The 22,316-nt window shown below is 42.2% G+C and overlaps 1 protein-coding gene across 1 annotated transcript in view; it reads left to right on the top strand.

Moving 5' to 3' along the window:
* GRIN2B (glutamate ionotropic receptor NMDA type subunit 2B) overlaps positions 1-22,316 on the top strand; it is a 493,530-nt gene that overhangs the window by 132,045 nt on the left and 339,169 nt on the right. The window contains exon 4 of the mRNA XM_027541389.1: positions 15,470-15,898. Coding sequence (XP_027397190.1) covers positions 15,488-15,898 — 411 coding nt within the window. The 5' untranslated portion in view covers positions 15,470-15,487. The remainder of the gene's footprint in view (positions 1-15,469; positions 15,899-22,316) is intronic.

Here is a 22,316-nt window from a genome sequence, read left to right as displayed (position 1 = left end):
CTGGTGTGTGAGGTCAGGTTTTTTGCTTTCAGAATCTGTTTTTTCCCCAGTTTTATTGAGATATAATTGACATACAGCACTGAGTAAGTTTAAGGCATACAGCATAATGACTTAACTTATTGTGAAATGATTACCATATAAGTTTAATTAACATCTGTTGTCTCCTGTATCAAGTTCTGATTTTAACTGGAAAGCCGCAGGTACCCTGAGCGCACTCCCGATATCGGATGCTCAGATCTTGGCAAGTGGATTCCAGCATGGCCTGTGGCTGAGTTGTATCAGAGAGGAGTTTCATTTGCCCTGGACCAGGCCTGGGAGGGGAGGTACAGGCCTGGCCAACTGGCCCTGTCGCTCCATCTCTATGGTGATGGAGGACATGGCGATGCAGGCCTGATATATGTGCTTTTCTTTTCTTTTCTTTTTTTTTTATTTTTTTTGGGGGGAGTCATTCCATTTTTTGGGGGGGGGGACACGTGTACACCTGTGGTGGATTCATGTTGATGTATGGCAAAACCAATACAATATTATAAAGTAAAAAAATAAATAAACAAAATATATGTGCTTTTCTAACAGTGCAAAAATGCTGGGCTTAGGTAGAGAGAACAGCTTTGTTGTTGTTGCTCCGTCGTTAAGTCATGTCCGACTCTTTTCGACCCCATGGACTGCAGCAGGCCAGACTCCTCTGTCTTCCGTTATCTCCCAGAGTGTGCTCAGACTCATGTCCCTTGAATTGGTGATGCTATCTAACCGTCTCATCCTCTGTTATCCCTACTCCTTTTGCCTTCAATCTTTCCCAGGATCAGGGTCTTTTCCAATGACTCTTTGCACCAGGTGGTCAAAGTATTGGAGCTTTAGCTTCAGTATCATTGTTTTTTCAAAACAGTATAAAATGTTAAGGGCGACCAGATTACAACTATATTATTAGCATTACAGCATCTTTTCCACGTTAAGAAAAAAAGGAAAAGAAGAAAACATACAGAGTTAACTGTCATGTTGCCTTGAAATATCACCTTTATGGTTTCTTGTGTTGCTATATTTCTTTGTTTACAAAGAAATTATTGGCTTACAATTTGACAATGAAAATTGACTCTAAAACTCATTTTTTTCATGAAACAGATTCCATCCAAATCAAATCGAATGAATGAAAGTTAATGTTTCCTTATCCAGTTTGTTTCTTTGGTAACATAAATTCCCATTTAATGTCCTCTTCCTTCATGAAAAGACTCGGCCTTTCTCTGGGTTGTGCTTTGGAATCAGTCTGATAATTGCCTGGTGGATTTTTCTGATGCCCAGTGCTTTTACAGTCCTCACTCTGCAAATGCTAGCTCCCGGCTATTCTCTTGACATATTCTACATACACTTATCCATCCTTTGCAGGGGAGCCAGTCACCCGGAGAATGTTACTGTTTATCATGCTGCTGACGAAACCTGGGCCTGAAAGATACACAGGAAGCACTAGCAGTAGAAAATACAGTCTAAAGGCAGTCACAGTCTCTACTTAAGACTCCATTCTTTGGGTACAAGTGAAAGAAAGTGAAAGTGAAGTCACTCAGTCATGCCTGACTCTTTGTGACCCCATGGACTGTAGCCTACCAGGTTCCTCCATCCATGGGATTTTCCAGGCAAGAATACTGGAGTGGGTTGCCATTTCCTCCTCCAGGAGATCTTCCCAACCCACAGACTGAAGCTGGGTCTCCTGCATTGTAGGCAGACGCTTTATCATCTGAGCCACCAGGGAAGTCCCTAGCAAGAGAGGCCATACCTTCAGGAGAGGCCATACCTTATTTAGTGGTGGATGGGGTGGAGGTCAAGTCCTGCCTTTGCCATTTCAAACCTGAGAGTTTTCTAGGCATTATACATGAAATGCAGGAGGAAGCTGTATCATTTATGGTCAGAGTAGGAAACAGATAGCAACCTTCAATTGATTTAATTTGAAGAGAATTTACCAAGATGTCAGCAATGCACAGAAACCACAAGAGGTGGTATAGTGTTCTGAACTAGAAGCGACTTCATGAAGTTACCACTACTTTTAGTCCTGAAGGAGGAAGTGGAGGAGGGATTTCTGGAATTTGGAGGGGGAACCTGATGGAGAGAGTCATGTGGAGAAGGATGTTTCACGAACTCCATGACCTTCAGTCAGGTGATACAGCCAACCCACAGGGAACCCACAGGAATGGAGGCACAGAAGGGAAAGAGCCCAGTCTTGGCTTTCTTATTCCCTTTCCTTTTGTCTGTGCTGTCTGTTGGGTTAAACCCAACTGAACACCAGAGGACTAGGATGTCCATGGATGTGCTCCAAACAGGACTGCCTCCCAGGGCTCAGAGAAGAGTAGAGAGTTGAACTTGAGGGAGAAATGGAAGACAGAGCAATTCACAAAATTTTAAAGCTGGAAGAGACTTTGAGAACAACCAGTCCATTTCTCTTATTTCACAGATAAAGGACCAGAGTCACAGAGAGGCTGAGTAGTTCTTTCCGAGTGTCCTGGCTCATTCATATCAGGGTTGTAAGAGGGCCTGGGGGTTCCTAATCCTCAGTTCTGCGTTCCTTCTACTATGTGTTCTTCTCGTCCAGTTAAGTGGACAGTGAGACGAGGAAGGGTGAGTGAAATTAGAGAGGAATGTTTCTCCTTATGATTAGTTCTCTGAGTAGGTGCTCAGTTCCACATAAAAGGTTAGAGAGAAATTTAAGTGAGCTCAGATTCAGTTATGATTGGTTGTGTGGTTAACAAATATGGATATCAATGACAAAAATAGAGATGGCATTATATATTAAGAAACATATGACTGCATCTGAAGTTGGCCTGAGAACCAGGCTGCTCAGATGGTGTGGTTGTCTCCTGTTGATTCTGGTCCTGCCACCATGCTCTCTTTGGGATCTTTTATGGCCTCAGGGTCTTGTTTTAAACCTTTGAGTGAAGGCTGAATCATGTTTAGGTACCATGCTTCAGCAGCAGCAGCATCTTACAACTCAGAGACAAGGGAAGGAGGGCTAATTTTTAACATATTGCACATCGCCAGTATAGGCGTTCATTTATACACATAGTGGTGGTTTAATCGCAAAGTTGTGTCCGACTCTTGCGACCCCATGGACTGTAGCCTGCCAGACTCCTCTGTTTATGAAATTCTCCAGGCAAGAATACTGGAGCGGGTTGCTATTTCATTCTCCAGGGATCTTCCCAACCCAGGAATCGAACCCAGGTCTCCTGAATTGTAGACAGGTTCTTTACCAACTGAGCTACAAGGGAACCCCTACATATACAGGTACATATGCAAATGAACACTCATATATATATAGGCAATTATCAGCTAACAACACTGACCTAAGAATGACCCTGCAGAATATCAAGAGTTTGGGAATGGTATTGGTATTTATGATATTCCCCTCATATGTCAGTAACCCTTGGGAGTGAAGGATCTAAACCTTCCTTTATGTGTCAACAGAGATGGAGAGAGTCAACTTACTATTGCCTTTCTTAGGTACTTATTCACTATTTCATTAAGTAATGTCATCAATAAACATTTATTGAGCACCTATTATATGCCAGACACTCTGTTAAGTACTGGAGGTAGATAAGGAAGACACATGTATTCCTTGACTTCACTTCATTAGGGCTTTCTAGAAAAGCTGTTTTATTAGCCAAACTAGTGAGAATTGGGTTCCCCCTTCCTATATTCCATGTAGGGAGAATCACTATTAGTAAGTGAAGATCTGGTGATTAGTAAGTGAAGATATGATGAGATGGTTGGATGGCATCACCAACTCAATGGACATGAGTTTGAGCAAACTCTGGGAGATAGTGAAGGATGGGGAAGGGGAAGCCTGGCGTGTTGCAGTTCATGGGGTTGCAGAGAGTTGGACATGACTTGGCAACTCAACAACAACAATAAAGTGAAGATATGGGTTCCAAAGATAATAAATAACTGTTTTTATGTAGTTGAAGTTATTGGATTACTTTGCCCCAAATTTGGTGGCTGTTTTGTGGCTGGTGGGAGATGGGGGAGTGGGTTCTGCTGCTGGTTGGTTCTAGGATTTAAATATTGTTTATATTGGATATCAGGTGGTTACTTATAGACTAACTTTTAAAAACAAGCTATGTCTAAGATTAGTAGAAATTGTACTAAAGCTGGAGAGAGGGGTGTGAAGGAAGCAGTCTTTGACTTCCAAGTAATTCAAGGCAAAAGAAGTTCCTTATCTGTCTCTGAACAGAGTATATTCATATTCAGTAAATAAATATCAGGTACCTGTTATTTGGGAGCTTCTCTGGTGGCTCAACAGCAAAGAATCTACCTGCAATGCAGGAGCCACAGGAACCATGAGTTCGATCCCTGAATGAGGATGTGGTAGCCTCCTCAAGTATTCTTGCCTGGAGAATTCCATGGACAGAGGAGCCTGGCAGGTTATAATCCACAGGGTCACAGAGTCGAACATGACTGAAGTGACTTAGCACAGCACAGCACCTGTTATTTGGGGCTTCCTTGGTGGCTCAGATGGTAAAGAATCCTCCTGCAATGCAGGAAGCTCGGGTTTGATCCCTGGGTCAGGAAGATTCCCTGGAGAAGGGACTAGCTACCCACTCTAGTCTTCTTGCCTGGAGAATTCCAGAGACAGAGGAGCCAGGCATCACTGACTCATTGGACATGAGTTTGAGCAAACTCTGGGAGATGGTGAAGGACAGAGAAGCCTGGCATGCTGCAGTCCATGGGGTTGCACAGAGGGGACATGACTTAGTGACTGAACAACAACAACACCTGCTGTTTGCTAGGTTTAATTTTCAAATAAACTGTTTATTATTCACGACAACTCTGTAAGGTGAAGTTAAGCATCTCCATTTTATTGGGTTGGCCAAAAAATATTTGTTCAGGTTTTCGTGAAATAGTGTATGAAAAAACCTGAATGAACTTTTTGGCCAACCCAATACAATGAAGAAAATGAGGTCCAGGTAATTGAAGTTATTGCCTCCTCTGCACCTAAGGGGACTAAGTGTCAAAGCATGTCAGTTCTACATCTTTTGACTTCTTTCTAATATTCTAACTAATATTTTATTTTTTGAGTCGTAATATATTGTTTTCATTACTGTTTCCTGCTTTCTGTTGGTGAAGGAAATGGCAACCCATTTCAGTACTCTTGCATAGGAAATCCCATGGACAGGGAAGCGTGGTGGGCTGCAGTCCATGGAGTTGCAAAAGAGTGGGACAGCATGCATGCTTACCTGTTAGTAATTAGTTTGTTAGTCTCTTGGTCTCCCAGGTGGATTAGATGGCCTCATGGAGCACCGGGTATGCTCTTTGCTAACTCATCACATTGTACTGTGATTTCCTATTTATTTATTTGTCTTGGACACTGGACTAAAGGCTCTTTGTAGATTGTATTCTATCCCATGTTGGGTCCCATCTCCTAGCACGTTCTTTGGCACATGGAAAGTGAAATGAAAGTTGCTCAGTCGTGTCTGGCTGTTTGCAACCCCATGGACTATACAGTCCATGGAATTCTCCAGGCCAGAATACTGGAGTGGGTGGCTGTTCTCTTCTCCAGGGGATCTTCCTAACCCAGGGATTGAACCCAGGTCACCCTCATTGCAGGAGGATTCTTTACCAACTGAGCCACCAGGGAAACCCATGGAAAGCATTTAATAAACATTTGTCAGATGAGTGAATCTTCACAGTTATCCTGTGAAAGCTGTTACTATCTCGAGTTTTACAGATGAGGGAGCTGAGGGTCAGAGAGGTAAAGAAACTGATCTCAGATCACATAACAAGTTGAGAGTAAATGGAAAGTGTGTTCTTAACTACAAAGTTTTGCTCTCTTTGCCACAACACAGCACAGTTATCATTGGTGTTGCAGAAGAGCTTGGTAGAAGGTTGCAGTAGTTTGAGATATGCTTAGGCAGTAGAGTGATCATAAGGGACACTTGGAAATGGCCCTTCTCAACACCCCATTTTTAATTCTGTTTTAGCACAGCCTGTTTTTCTTTATCTCAGAACACCAGTGTTTTCTGGCTGAATGCATGAAATTCTCATGGTCCTTGCCCCATTCCTGGCTCACTGTTATCTTCCCAATGTCTTACTTTGACCTCCTTTCCAGTAGATATTTTTCCTGCTACACTGTTCCCATGATTGTCGTTCTTATCATCCATCACCCATTTTTACTGCTCATCATCCCTCTTAATAGTCAGTGACAAGCCAATAATTTTTATTAACACTTGAAAATGCTATTTTGCTGTTAAACCAATACACGCAATTGCCCTAATCTGCTGCCAAATGGTAATAATCAGAATCAGGTTTCAAAAGGTTTGGATTTCACCAAGGCTGCCCACACTGTCCTTGGAGGCATATAAATTAATTATAATTAAGAACTGTGTGCAGATGTTACAAAAGAAATTTTGAACAATTTTGGTGTCTGCTCTTGCAGAATATTAAAGAGAAAAAACCTATGACTGGCTGTTGCTGGTGAGAGTATCGATCAGCATCTATGTTTGTATTACAAATTCCTATGAAAATGCACACATGTAAAGTGACTTATAATCCTTTATTAGTTGCCTGTTCAACTCTTATGTCAAGAACTTGGGTGACAGTAGAAGTGATACTTCTGCTTTGGGCATACAGAAGGAAAAAACAGATGAGATAGAAAAGCCAAGATTTATCTACTAAAGTATTGCAGAACAAGGAGGTAGGTTGTATTAATAGAACAAGGCTGAGGTGGTATGTCTGCTTGGACTAAGAACAAGAAGGCTCTTCGGTGACAGAAGTCCTAGGAAAGCAAATTTCCCTGCTGAGGAATTCATGCCACACTGGCCCTTTCCAATGTGGGGACCACCTAAGTTCTCATAGGGTCTTGGGGACATCCTTTCCTGCGTTCTGCTGGAGAACTTGATGGAGCCATCTACTCCATAGTAGTTTAGATAAATTTTACCTGTATCATTTTCCTTTCTCCCATCGATCCTGCTCTTCCCTGATCGAGCCCTTTCCCAGAAGTGATTTAACTAAAGGCTCCCTTTTCTTTGATTTTTATATTTACATCATTGGTTGTGGCTATGGTATGTTGAAATGGATTTGGGGTTAGCTCTGCACAGAAGTGTTTTTAGATTAGCTAAATACCCCAGCAGGACCATTAAACTGTTGTTACCACATCAGTCACTACATTAAAGTTGGATTCGGCATGTTTATAGGGTGTACAGGTAAACTTTTATTTTGTCGTTCATTTCCTAGGCACAGTCTCAGCCCCCAAACTCCAGACTACCAGGATTTCTTACTTTGTTCCTTTTGAACAAAGAGCAGGGGCAAGGGAACTCAGAAGCTCCAAGAGTTTGGATGATAATAATAGTATGAAAAGGAGCAAGATGACAATACAGAGAGAAGTTGTAGGTTCTAAGGACACTAAAATTAAAAGTGTGTGCCTCCTCAGTCACTCAGTCATGTCCAACTCTTTGCAACCCTGTGCACTAGAGCTCACTAGGCTCCTCTGTCCATGGGATTATCCAGGCAAAAATACTGGAGTGGGTTGCCATTTCCTTTTCCAGGGGATCTTCCTGACCTAGGAATTGAACTTGCATCTCCAGTTTGGCAGGCGGATTCTTTACCACTGCACCACCTTTTATATGTTATTGCTACAGATTTAGATGAAATTTACATGTGTTTAGCAGATGTTGAATGCATCTGGAGGATTGAAATTGGGTTTCCAGATGCCCTGAATATGTAAATGGCATTTGACTTCAGAATGGCACTGGATGGTAGACGTGTGACATCAGTTATACTTTTTGCTTCAGATGATTGGTGAACACATTTGCCTAAGCTATTATTCTGACTCAAAAGCACCTCTTTGGTTCAACATTTGCTCTGCTCTTACAAATTTGAATTTAGGAAGTATAACTTAAAACCTAAAATCGACTTGGAACATAAATATTTAAAAAATGTTCTTAATAAAATTTTTCTTTTATTTTGGATCTGTTCCTCAGTGTTAAGTTAATCATACTTCTCTGTTTATGGCACACTTTCATTATTGGTTCAGATAAGGATGTCTTGCTTAGTTAATTTGTTCTCTATGTACCTTTATTCTTGTGTATATCTCTTAGCGTAAGATAATAAAATTCCTTGAAAAATCCTGCTGTTATTTTGATAGGAATTGCCTTGAAGTTATGGATTAATTTGAAAGAAAATAGAACTCTCTAAATATTATGTTATCCCCTCTGTGAATGTGGTGTATGATTGCATTGTTCAAGACTTCTTTCATATCCTTTAATAAGAGTTTCAGCTTTTCTCTGCAGAGGTCTTGTGCATTTTTTGCTAATTCCTAAATAATTTATAGTTGTTTTTGCTGTTATGACTGTTAACATTTTCTGGTTGGTTAAAAGACCTATTGATGTTTTCTCCGAGTAGTATTTATCTAGCAATCTCATTCTCCCCATGTTAATTAATAGTTTTAAAATTCTGTTGGATTTTCTGTCCAGATAACCATATTATCTTACTTTGCTATTTTTCTCTATCTTTCTAGTCTTAAAACTTCTGTTTTCTTGACTTATTTACCAGGATGCTCAATATGATAGCACTAAACTTACCTTTTTCTCATTGTCAAAAAATTTTTTTCTTAAGAGATTTTGGAGGAGTAGGATGGGGAGGTAGGAAAGAGGCTCAAGAGGGAGTGGATATATGTATACGTACAGCTGATTCATGTTTTGAAACCAACACAGCAGCATAAAGCAATTATCCTCCAATTGAGGAGAGGGGAAAAGCTACCTACTCCAGTATTCTGGCCTGGAAAATTCCATGGACTGTATAGTCCTTGGGGGTCACAAAGAGTCAGACGCGACTGAGCAACTTTCACTTTCACTTTTTTTTTTCCCAATTAGAAATAAATTTTAAAAAAGTTTTGGGTATATACTCTTACAGGTAGACTGATGATCTCCTTTATTTCCTGTCATCAAAAAGTTAAGAAAATATTCTAACATTTATATCATAAATAGGTGTTGCCCTTAATCAAATGTCTTCATTTTTTGAGATATTCATGCAAATGTCTCCTTTGGCCCATTAATGTGGTAATTATTTTGACTTATATTCTGATATTAAAGCATCCCTGAATTTCTTGTGTAAACCACATTTGAATATTATTATTATTACTATTATTAAATATATTATTTGTTTTGTTAGCTAATATTTTGTTTAGGATTTTTTTTGCCTTTATGTTCATAAGTGAAAGAGACCTATGATAACCTTTTCTGGTACTATAATTATCTGGATTTATATTTAAACTTTTCTTTTTTCTCTGTTTTGTTCAACTTGTACGAACAAGGCTCATTTCTTTCATATGTACCTATTTTATTTCCTTTTGTTTTGGCAAAGGTGGGGTGAGTGTGTTTGGTGGATTTGGATTGGGGACTTTTGATAACCATTTTATTTTCTTTAATGATTATTATTATATTCCAACGTCCTGCATTATTTTGAACCTCTTTTTGCTTTTTAAAAGTAGATTTTATGCATTAACTTTAAAAGAAGCTAGCTTTCATAATATTCTTTTGTTATCTTAAAATTTTTATTGTATATATTGCTATTGATTCTTTTTCAGTTGCATTTGCATTTTCTCTTCCATTTCTCTGATCTTGTCAGAATTTTGTCTAATGTAGTCTTTAAAGGATCAGCTTATGGTTTCGTTTTTTCCTTGTTTTCTATCTTATGGATTCCTTTCTTTTCTTATTTAGTTCCTTCTTGGGGTTGACTCTGTTCATTGTTCAATAAGGGAAAATTTAATTACAATTAATTATATTTTATTTTCTTAAAAATGAATTTAAAGGTATAGATTTCTCTCTAAACTGTTTCAGTTATGCTCTAGAAATTTTTATATTTAATATTTTCATTGTCACTCTAGCTCAAAGGATTTTTCATTTCTGTTATGATTTCCTTCATAACCTTAGTGTTACTTATTATTGCTTTTAAAAAGTTTTGGATGTGGGACTTCCTTGGTAGTCCAGTGTCTAAGACTCCGTGCTTCCAATGCAGTGGACCCAGTTCTAGTCCCTGATCAGGGAACTAGATCCCACATGCCACAGCTAACACCCAGTATAGCCAAACAGATAAATTAAAAAAAAAATATTTGGATGTGTGATATTTTTAGCTACCTTTAAATTTTTACTTCTAAATTTAATCACATTATAGAAACTGCCAATCATTTCATATTGATTCTTTGGAATATACTGAGGCACTTCTGTCGAGTTACTATTTTTCATGTGCTTAAAAATATATATTTTTTGTTGTATATGTATTGCTAGATATCTGAACTAGTTCAAGCTGATTACTTATGCTTTGGACTGTTTTGGTTTGGTTTTTATCATTTTGATCGTTTGTCATTGTTTACATTTCTCTGTTGAATGTATCTGTTACTCCTTAGTGTAATTTTAGTTGCTGCTTTATACATGTTATACCTTTATTTTTAGATTCATATATATTCATGATTATGGTATCTTCTTGGACCTAGTATGTGACATCTCTCATTGTCAATTTTGATATTTTCGTCTTCAATTTTATTTTGTCTTGATATTAAAATTTTGATGGACATTCTCACATTGCCCTCCATAAAGGTTATATTCATTTATATTTCACTTGACTTATACTGTGTGAGACTTCTTGTCCCTGCATTCTCCTGTGTAACAGATTTTAAGGCCTGTGCATCTTAACTTTCTGTCTTTATTGGTATCTTGGTAAACTGGACCTGATGCATGGTTCTGGCACTTTTAATCTTCAATTTATTCACTGCCTGTCATATTCTAATCACAGTTGCCTTAATTGGGTCACTCTGAACACTGTCCTGACTGCATTAAGGATGGTACTTGGAGAATTTGACTTAATCATCTATTAAGTCACATTTTATCCTTCCTGTTGGGGTTGCCCCAGGACTCAGTTTTATCTGAGGACAGGATTGGTCCAGCTTCTCACTCAGATATGTCTTCCCTTGGAGTCCACTGTGAGCAAAGTGTAGACTGGCTCCTGTTAGAGTTACCCGGCTCCGCTCAGAGGCATCAACGCAAGCTGCTGTGGTCTTCTGCTTGCTGTAAATCTAAGGGCCACTCATCTCAAGCCACAGGGAGGCAGAGGACCAGGAGGTGAACAGCTGATTCTCTAATCCTGCTGCTTTCTTGTTTCTGCTTGTGAACCCTTGTGTCTGAATCGACAGCGTCATTTGAGGGGGTGCCGAGCTTCACTGATCCCCATTACTGTCCCTGGCCCGAATGACTCTTGAATTCTGCTACACTTGACTGGTAAGCTGTCTGGGGAGTTTGCTGCTACCCTCAGGCCAATAAGTGACATCGTCTTCAGGGAGTTAGAACATCACGGAACTCATACCTCCTGCCGCCCCTCATGCCCCCCACTGTGAGGCTCCTCTTAGCTTTCCTCTCAGGTTCTGCCAGCCATCACACCCCCCACTTCCCATATGCTGACCTGATGCTTTCATAAATAGCCAGGTTCCTTGAACAACTTCTACAGAAGCGGAAAGGTAACATCCTTTGCATCTATAGAGCATTTTATATTCTTCAAAGCACTTCCAGCTGCATATGATCATTTGATCCTCACTAAAAAACTCTTTCAGGTATTTAGGTTAGGTATATTATCCGAATTTCACCTGTGAAGAAATAAAGACAGTGATGAGGACTTGCCCATCCTCAGGTACTTAATTAATGTGGAACTGGTATAAGAACACAGCTTGGTTTGGTTAGTGAATTTGTTTATTTATTCATTAATTCACACACGTACTGAGAGGCAGCAGGATAGAAAGAGCAAAGGTTTTGGGGACAAACTTTGGTCTGAAACTTGATGCCATCCCTTCTTAGCTGTGTGATCCTGTTCGTGTACTTAACCCCTTTCTCAGAAGAGCAGTTTCCTGATTTGTGCATGTGCCACATGCTCAGTTGTGTCTGATTCTTTGTGACCCCATGACTGTAGCCCACCAGGCTCCTGTGTCCATGGAATTCTCCAGGCAAAAATACTAGAGCTGGTTGCCTTTTCCTTCTCCAGGGGACCTTTCCCACCCAGGGATCGAACCCACATCTCCTGTGTCTCCTGCATTGCAGATGGATTCTTTACCTACTGAACCATTGGGGGAGCCAATGTATGGGAAAATTATATAATGTTTATATGTGATTTAATAATCCATGAAGGTTACCTGGCAATTATAGTGTGTGGCATAGGGTAGATTATAGGTAAAATGTTACTGTAAATATATAATATGTAAAATAGGTTACTAATACAGGTAAAAATGGCCAAATATTGGTAATTTCATAATGGTAGGAAGTCAGTGGTTCAGTCCTTCCTTGTATCCACGGCCCTGCTAGGCCCCAGGAACTGCAAATACAGGCGAGGTGATGTTTTCTCGTGTGTCTCTATCTTCTAGACTGTGGTCGTGGAGGTTAGAACCTGTCTCCATTGCCTCCCAGATGACAAGAACAATGTCTGCTAGGGAGGAGGTGCTTAATAACTGAACTGAAAAAGTTCATGCCCACCAGGAGATGAGCAAGCAGTGAAGATAGGCAGATGCATCATCACATAACCCTAATACACTGTAATAGGTATTTAGATAGACACGCACAGGCCATGGCAAGAGCCCAGGAGACAGAATGCTCAGTTCTCCTGGGGGAGGGGGAGTGCAGTACAGAGGAGGGGGTGCCGCTTCATAAAGCAGGTTCCTGAAGACTAACCGTGGTCTGTGGGTGGAAGGGAGAGAAACCAATTTGCTTATCTTGGACGACAAGCTTCCTCTCCACCAACCCCCTTCTGATGTGTGAAATTGAGTTTGTATTCACAGGTCTTCTTTGTCTTGCAGTCCCTGTTACTCATATCTTCCATAATGTATTGCTTTGTAAAGTGCTTTGCTCGATCCCGAGTATAAAAGAGATGCTCAGTAAAACCAGAGTCTATTCTTCGAGTGTCACAGTCGCCATTGCATAACAAAGTGTAATATATTGTGTGAGAAGAAATAGAGGAATGTAAGAGGTGTCTTAAAGAGAGCAAATAAAACATCAGAATGGGAGAGGGAAGTGCATTAAAGTTAATAAACTGTCATGACAGAATGGACCACTTTTCAGTGTGAAAGAATCTGATGTAGTGACTGATGATGGTAGGATTAGAGCCCTACTTTAATGAAGTTAGTTGCTACTTTTGCCAACTTCTAAATCTTTTGGTTCTCCTTGAGAGTCAGTCCTTGAAATTTAATAGATGTGATGCCAATAGCTCTTTGAGATGCTAAACCCATCTGTCTTCTTTTGAGAATTCAGTGCTGCTGGACTCTATATAGTGCTGCTTGGCTGGGAGCTCAGGGATGGAGAATTCAGACCTCAGCTGCCCTGCCCTGCTGGGGACAGTTCAGCACACAGGTTGCCAGGGCCTCGTCATCATTCCGTTTCCACAGAGACATAGCCAACAAAGCCGTCAAGAGCAAACTTTGCTCAGATGTGTACCACTGAGCCACTCCTCTTACTTGTGTGCGCAAGAAAGACAACGCCATCGACACAAGGCTCTTTCTTGGCAGTGTGTAAGGATGACCACAACAGCAAGGGTTCCAGAATGTTTTCTGCCAAGACCTGGATTGGATTTTGTGCTTCTTCAGCCACAAAATGTCCCCAGCATCTTAGCCTCAAATCATTAATGCTCTTTGCAGTCAGTCTGCTCCCTGAATACTGCCTTATCTTTCTTTGCTCAACACCCTCATCATTATTGTTTTCTTTTTGTTTGCTAGACTCGCAAAGCTTTTAGATTCTTAATATCTTACTTCTCCTCCCACCCTGCCACCACCCCCCCCCCCGCCCCCGCCGCCAAACAAGCAGGAGATATGAAGCAGCGTTTTCATCCTTGGTTACACACTCTCTCTCTTTGGAGAAGAATAAAAACCCTAGTTTTGGTTTCGGGTGCAGTTTGTAGATTATTTCCTTGGAGTATAAAGATGCTATGTGTATGTATTGGCATGCTGTTGTAATATCATTGACCTTGGCAACATTGCATAAGTGTTTTGAGCTTAAGTTTCTCTCTTTGAGAAGCAAGGATAAAATGACTAGTTTATCGGGTGTCTAGGAAGACCAAAGAGATTGCACAGGAAGACATGCTTAATACGGTTCCTAGTACATCCCAGACGCATAACAAATGATTATACGTCTCTGTGGAGAGCTGCACCCTCCGTCTGGTATTTAGGGGCCTCTGCCTCCTAATATTTAGGGGCAGTAGTTCAGTTTAGTCGCTCAGTCGTGTCCGACTCTTTGCGACCCCATGAATCACAGCACGCCAGGCCTCCCTGTCCATCACCATCTCCCAGAGTTCAAACTCACATCTGTCGAGGCGGTGATGCCATCCAGCCATCTCATCCTCTGTCGTCCCCTTCTCCTCTTGCCCCCAATCCCTCCCAGAATCAGAGTCTTTTCCAATGAGTCAACTCTTTGCATGAGGTGGCCAGAGTACTGGAGTTTCAGCTTTAGCATCATTCCTTCCAAAGAACACCCAGGGCTGATAGGCAGGAGATCGTTGTAAAAGGTAGAAAGTGATGAATAGTATGCAGACATGAAGTCAGTCATTTCAGGAAGGAGACTCTATCAGTAATTTAATAGCATTTGTCAAATTCACCATACTTCGATGCATAATCAAATGGGAATAAAACTATCTTCATAATAACTGATGATGTAAGAGGCAGTGTGATGTAAACTGGCCTGAAAGCTGGAAGATCTGGGTGCATGTTCATTTCACTTTATTGGCTCACGGTCTCGGATTTCTTAGGCTTTGCTTCACCATCCATAAAATGGTGATAATAATGTTTTTCTTATTTTCCCCCTGCTGGGTTATTGTAAGGATCAAAGGAGGTATTTTTAAAAGTACTGCCTATGTATGGGTTGCTTTTGATTTAGTAATAAGAGGCAGATGGGTTACTGAAGAATCTGCAGGCTCTTTTCCTCTTTGAGGTGAACATGAAGTACAGGTAGCAAGAATGGGGGCTTCAGTGTTTGTAGCTTCCTATATCAGGCTGCTCCAGGTCATGTTTTGTTGGTAGCCTCTGCTGAGCCCATTTTGCTGCTCATTTTGCCTGGCCTTTGCCATCCTTTGGCCTCAAGAGCCATTAGAGGGTGGATTGTGACTGGGGTACCAGGGATCTCATAGCAACAGTCAGACCCCTTTTTGGAGAATCCTGTGTTGGTGTACTTGGTGTGACTGCCTGGACCACTTGCATCCTCTTCCCATGGCTTGTCCTTGCCTGTCTGCTGATGATGGCTAGAGCAATAACATCTCTGACTGTCTTGCTCAAGGATTTCTGATGCTTTGGGAAAGTTTTTTTTTTTTTTTCCCCCTCTTACTCTACTGCTCAAACACAAGAGATAAGAAACCAAACTAGAAGATAAAAGTTGGGTTTGAGGATCAGGAAAAGGAGATAAGTTCCTTGACTTGGAGTATCCAGCCTCTCCCCAGACAGTGTAGGTTGTAATTTAACCTCTGTGTGTGTGTATGTTTCCAGGGAGTCGACGAGTTGAAGATGAAGCCCAGAGCGGAGTGCTGTTCCCCCAAGTTCTGGTTGGTGCTGGCTGTCCTGGCCGTATCCGGCAGCAGAGCTCGTTCTCAGAAGAGCCCGCCCAGCATCGGCATTGCTGTCATCCTCGTGGGCACTTCAGACGAGGTGGCCATCAAGGACGCCCACGAGAAAGATGATTTCCACCATCTCTCCGTGGTGCCCCGCGTGGAGCTGGTGGCCATGAACGAGACGGACCCAAAGAGCATCATAACCCGCATCTGTGATCTCATGTCCGACCGGAAGATCCAGGGGGTGGTGTTTGCTGATGACACAGACCAGGAAGCCATTGCCCAGATCCTCGACTTCATTTCAGCCCAGACTCTCACGCCCATCCTGGGCATCCACGGGGGCTCCTCGATGATAATGGCGGACAAGGTAAAAGGGGGTTGCGGTGAGAAGAGCCTGAGGGCTGTGTATGAGAACTAAATGATCCATTTGTTTACATGCCAAACCTGGTTATGAAAGATGGAGGGTACCCAGAATGCACTGGGTGAGGGGATAGTCCAGGAACTAGTCTAACTGTTTGGAGATTAAAGTGAAGGCAAGGTGCTTGTATCTAGAAGCTCCTTCTGTTTTGAACGGGTTGTGTGTCCATTCGTTTGTAAATGAATTTACTGAAATGGCTAAGAGATGTTGAAGCTGGTAGCTTGGTGATAAATTTTTTTTCAAATACATGAATGAATAGCTCCTTCCAAACTCTATTCTTCCTTGATAATATCCTTTCTCTCCCCATACCAGTTTCTGGAATCTAAAAAGCAAAATCCCTTGAGGCAGGTAGTTTATCTCCTTGGAGATACAAATGTCCTCGAGAAGTACTTCTTGCTAAGGTGTCAAGGCTCAACATGCATCGATCTGCACATATGAATGGATTTTAATCCATAGAACCAGTCACAGCTGTGTTTTCCCCCAGGCTGAGCTTTGAAAGGTGGTGGTTCTTAACCTTGACCGCACATTGGAATTTCCTAAGAGCTTTCTGCACAACCAGTGCCTGAGTCCTACCCGTAGAGGTTCTGGGGCACAGTCTGGGCTTCAGGATTTTTAAAAGCTCCCCAGATCATTCTAGTGTGTAGTTAAGGCTGAGAACCACTGCTGTAAGGCCACAAATAAATCATAGTCTCTGCTGCATTAATATTAGATTAATTGTCACATGACAAAGTAATTATCCTATGACACTGATGCTTACCCTCTAACTGCAGAAAAGTGTTTTGTCTGTAGTTATGTTTTGTTTTTACATTTTCTGATTAGTTATTTTTCCTTGCTTTATACAATGATCACTGCTTATTGCTTAAGTACAGTTATTTTCACATACATATTGTCTTTGCAGTCATTCATATCATATCATTCATATCTTAGTCATTCATATCATATCATATCATCTTAGAATGATCCGTTTCACAGAGGCAGTATTTGTTTTATATCACTTTGGGTTTCTTAAAGTGTTTTGCATTGTCATCTTATACTTCTTAACACCATTTTCAAAACTGCCTTCAGTTTTGTACTTAAAAGACATGTTGTGGGGTTAATGATGTTCGCAAACACCTCAAAACCTAGCACAGACACTATAAGCCTGCAACTTGGCAAGCAGAGAACCATCAGGGTGCAGGGCTTAACAGAGTGAAATAACCTTGCATGATCCCTATCGCCATCTGTTGGCAGCAGGCGGAGACGACTCATGTCCGTTTAGGAGCTTCCTTTATTCAGTCTAGGAAAGGTCAAGTGGAAAGTACTAAATGGAGGAACTTCAGTACCATATGAGAAAGATATTGTCCCATTTGCATGGATAAAGGCACAGGTAAGGATGCTAGAAAAATGCTGCAACAAAGAGCACATGTTAAGGGAAGTGGGATAAACTTGAACAGAATGGAAATTACAGACTGACTATAGCAAAAAGTTGCTTCCCTGATAGCTGAGTTGGTAAAGAATCTGCCTGCAATGCAGGAGACCCCAGTTGGATTCCTGGGTTGGGAAGATCTGCTGGAGAAGGGATAGGCTACCCACTCATTCTTAGGCTTCCTTTGGGGCTCAACTGGTAAAGAATCTGGCTGCGATGCGGGGGACCTGGGTTCAGTCCCTGGGTTGGGAAGATCCCCTGAAGAAGGGAAGGGCTACCCAGTCCAGCATTCTGGCCTGGAGAATGCTATGGACTGTATAGTCCATGGGGTTGCAAAGAGGCGAACACGACTGAGTGACTTTAACACAGCAAAAACTTCCCTGGTAGCTCATCTAGTAAAGAAACCATGCAGGAGACCTGGGTTCAATTCCTGGATTGGAAGGATCTCCTGGAGAAGGAAATGGCAACCCACGCCAGTACTCTTGCCCGAAGAATCCCATGGACAGTGGAGCCTGGTGGGCTCAGAGAGTTGGACACAACTGAGTGACTAACACTATACTATACTATAGCAAGAACTAGGGCTTCCCAGATGGCACTAGTGGTAAAGAATCTGCCTGCTGATGCAGGAGACGTAAGAGACGTGGGTTTAGTCCCTGGGTTGGGAAGATGCCCTGGATGAGGGCATGGCAATCCACTCTAGTATTCTTGCCTGGAGAATCCCATGGACAGAGGAGCCTGGTGAGCTATGGTCCTTAGGGTTGCAAAGAGTTGGATACAACTGAAGTGACTTAGTCATACATAAGCACACGTAGCAAAACACTGAGTTTTTTACTTCAGGAAGATCTTTTTTGTCCTTAGTGGATTATATTTTAGCAGTGGTATTTTGAGGGCACAATATGCATGGAAAGAATGCCAAGATGGATGAGACAAATTTTTGAGTGATAAATAAGTGCAAAGTTACTGCGAGAGCAAGACAGGTGGAAATGATTGATTGATTTAGCACCTGTGGGCTTTTATGCAACCTATGTTGTTTCAGGTTCACCCCTCCCCAGTATAAAAGGTTGTTGGCTAAACTGGTTGATTGTGTCTCTTTTTTGCAGTTATTTGTTACGCCTCTTACAAATGCATAATAATAACAGTGTAGTAATTTGAGGAACGGTGCAGGTGGTGTGGAGAGACAGGCCTCTCTTGTTCACTGACGTATCCAAGGTGCTTTGAGTGTCTACCATGTGCTGGGCATGTGTTGCTTTGCCTGCATTATCTTATTTAACACTCTCAACAGCCCAGTGAGCTAAGTGGTATTTATTCATTTCCATTTAGCAGATGAGAAAACAGGCTCAGAAAGGTTGAATAACCTCCCAAATGATGCTGCTAGTAAGTGACAAGTGACATTGGTGGCTGGCTCCACAGGCCATGTGCTTGATGACCTCTCAAGAGAATGGAGAGTCTGGCTAAGGTCTCACATACCATGATATTCTTTACTTCTTCCTCTGTTACCTAGTGGTGGGATCTGACGACAGGGGATCCATTGCTTGATTCATTGTGGCAATATTGGAGTCTGACTAGAGGAGAGGATTAATGATATGAAATAGTGGAAGCTTGCTGCTGCTACTACTAAGTCATGTCAGTCGTGTCCAACTCTGTGCCACCCCATAGATGTCAGCCCACCAAACTCCCCCGTCCCTGGGATTCTCCAGGCAAGAACACTGGAGTGGGTTGCCACTACCTTCTCCAATGCATGAAAGTGAAAAGTGAAAGGGAAGTCGCTCAGTCGTGCCCGACTCTTAGTGACCCCATGGATTGCAGCCCACCAGGCTCCTCTGTCCATGGGATTCTCCAGGCAAGAACACTGGAGTGGGTTGCCATTTCCTTCTCCAATGCATGAAAGTGAAAAGTGAAAGTGAAGTCGCATCAGTCGTGTCCAACTCTGTGTGACCTCATAGATGGCAGTCCACCAGGCTCCTCCGTCCACGGGATTCTCCAGGCAAGAGTACTGGAGTGGGGTGCCATTGAGTAGCATAATTCTGTAGGGGGCCCATTGGCCACCAGCTCCAGGGGTAAAAACGCACGATGGAAGCCAGTGAGGAGGCCTCTTCTGGGTCATTGTAATGAGAATTCCCCTCTGATCTCAACCCCCATACCTTCCCCCCATACCACAGCCACACCTCCAGATCCCATCTTATCTTTTTCTCTCTCCATCAAAAAAAGGAGGTAGGTAATGCTTTTTAGGCTGCTGCTGCTGCTAAGTTGCTTTAGTCATGTCCGACTTTGTGCGACCCCCATAGACAGCAGCCTACCAGGCTCCTCTATCCCTGGGATTCTCCAGGCAAGAATACTGGAGTGGATTGCCATTTCCTTCTCCAATGCATGCATGCATGCATGCTAAGTCACTTCAGTCGTGTCTGACTCTGTGCGACCCCATGGACAGCAGCCCACCAGGCTCCTCTATCCACAGAATTCTCTAGGCAAGAGTACTGGAGTGGGTTGCCATTTCCTTCTCCAGATTTTTAGGCACTTCCCTCAAAATAGCCTACGTAATATCTAACTGACTTTGGACCTGAAAAGAAGTTTCTGAAAGGCAGGTAGAAAGAAGAAAAAGGAGAAAGGAGCAAGCAGAAAAGCCTGGTGCCACAGAAGTGGGAGGGTTGAAGGTTCAGTCCTGGGGGTGAGAAGCCCCGATGGGCAGGGGGCAACTGCAGCAGCAGGCATAGGGAGGGGCCCAAGGACCACCGGGACCCCAAAGGCAGCAACGCACAGATTGTGGGCAGCTGTGGAAGAGGGACATTCACAGGCTGAAGAGGTTGAGTGGAAGGCAAATGAAAGGAGGCCCCCACATCTCCAAGAAATAAGCTTTGGGGACAAGTTTCAAAAATAAAATAACTTCAAATTCTGAGGCCAGCTTTTTTTTTTTTTTTTTGATAGAAGTGTATTTTTGGTACCATGACCATATTTTACCAACATAGAATGGGGACATGGAGTTTGACAACACTGAATCAACTATGGGGGCAATAGGACAACGCATTTGAAAGTGGAACGAATGCAGAAAAATCTAATACAGCTTTACTGCATGTAAGGCGTAGTCTTGAAGGTGCAGTTGCCACCTGAAGGATGGTGACTAAGCCTTCTCTTTTGCTTTCTTCTTCTAAGAGATAGGAAATTGCCACTGTTTTGACTCGGTTTTTGTTTGTTTGTTTGAAATAAAGCTCACTTATTATGTGTCTTTGTGGAAGATTGCTTTACAGGGGTGAAATTCCCGATGCAGGGAGTCTGTGATGGAAGGAAGGTAGCACATGGAGTTATAAAGACTTTTTGGCACAAGTAGGGAAACGTGAGTTCAGCATCTGGTCAGCTTACTTTTTTGCATATGCTAATTAATCACAAATATTAATTAGTGCTGTACTTTCCCTTTGAGGAAATGCTCTTGTACTGTGGCAGAAAGAAGCGTGGGAGCTGGTGGGGCAGAGGTCTTTTAAGCTCAGAATTCAGTCAGAGCACTTTTAACAAGCACTTGCTAGGTGTGAGGATCTGGCCAACTTACCAACCACTTACTCTAAGCCTTGGTTTTCTTGTCTGTATCATGGGGATTATAATGTATTCTATTACAGGGTTGTTGAAAATTAAATGAGGTCATACAAAGCAGGTGCTTCACTAAGTGTCCAGCAAGGCATTCAGTAGGCTAAGCTGAAGGGCAGGAGCAGAAGAAAGGGAGACGGCTTCATGATACAGGAGAATTGATTAGAATCATAGCCAATTATAGAGACATTGCTGAACTGCAGACCAACCAAGGAGGCAGCTCAGTTGGAAACCTGGGAATGGGCTCTGAGGTGTGGTGGGAACATCAGTCTCACCCCACCAGGGAGGCTGAGACTCATCCGTGATGTAGCCCCTCCAGGGCCAGCTCAAAAGGGGCACATTCATTTAAGGGAAAACTCTAACAAGGAAAGAACTGCTAGGCGCTTGTTGCAAGAGACTGTTTAGAATAGTAGCAGAATCCATTTAAAAATGTATGAGGTGATTTTTGGCAGTTCCCCACCTGAGTATAAAGTGTCTATTTTATTTTGCCTTTGTTATAATTGCTTTTATTCTCCCTGAGATGCTGGATTTAGGATGCCCATCTGAATCCAAATAATGAACTGAAGCTAGACATAAACTTTCATTTCTTTCCTGGAGGTTTCTCTGCTGATTTGCTGAACTCTTTCTTGGGTTTTCAGATTTTAGCTCAGATAGGTTAAGTAACTAGTCCAAGATATCACAGCTGATGAGCAATGGGACTGGGATTCAGATCCCAGAAGTACCTATTTTGAAGCTTGTGCTTTCTATTTATACAATTCTGCCCAACAAAGCTCCGCACTAAGAATTGTAAGTCGTGAGTTGTTCAGTCTCCACTCTTACGAGCTTTGGGAATTGAGACAAACAAATTGCTTTAGCTTTATGATACTCATGGATACTCCATGATACTTCTGTTTTATAAGATTTAAATTTTGTTTTCTGCCCTGTGCACTTTACAACATTTTGAAGATAAAATGAAATAAAATAGTTGGAAAAGTGCTGGGCAAACAGATACTTTCAGTTCAGTTCAGTTCAGTCGCTCAATCTCGTCCGACTCTTTGCGACCCCATGAATCGCAGCACACCAGGACTCCCTGTCCATCACCATCTCCCGGAGTTCACTCAAACTCACGCCCATCAAGTCGGTGATGCCATCCAGCCATCTCATCCTCTGTCGTCCCCTTTTCCTCCTGCCCCCAATCCCTCCCAGCATCAGAGTCTTTTCCAATGAGTCAACTCTTTGCATGAGGTGGCCAAAGTACTGGAGTTTCAGCTCTGGCATCATTCCTTCCAAGAAACACCCATTAGGACCAATGAAAGAGCTTGGGAAGGTTGTAGGAAGGAACCCAGAAAGTGAGACTTGCAGTAGGATCAGGCCAAAGAATAGAAGATCCAAGCTCTAATGCTGCAAGAA

Source organism: Bos indicus x Bos taurus, chromosome 5, assembly GCF_003369695.1.
Source record: "Bos indicus x Bos taurus breed Angus x Brahman F1 hybrid chromosome 5, Bos_hybrid_MaternalHap_v2.0, whole genome shotgun sequence".
NCBI lineage: Eukaryota > Metazoa > Chordata > Mammalia > Artiodactyla > Bovidae > Bos > Bos indicus x Bos taurus.
This window is presented reverse-complemented; position numbering and strand designations above follow the sequence as displayed.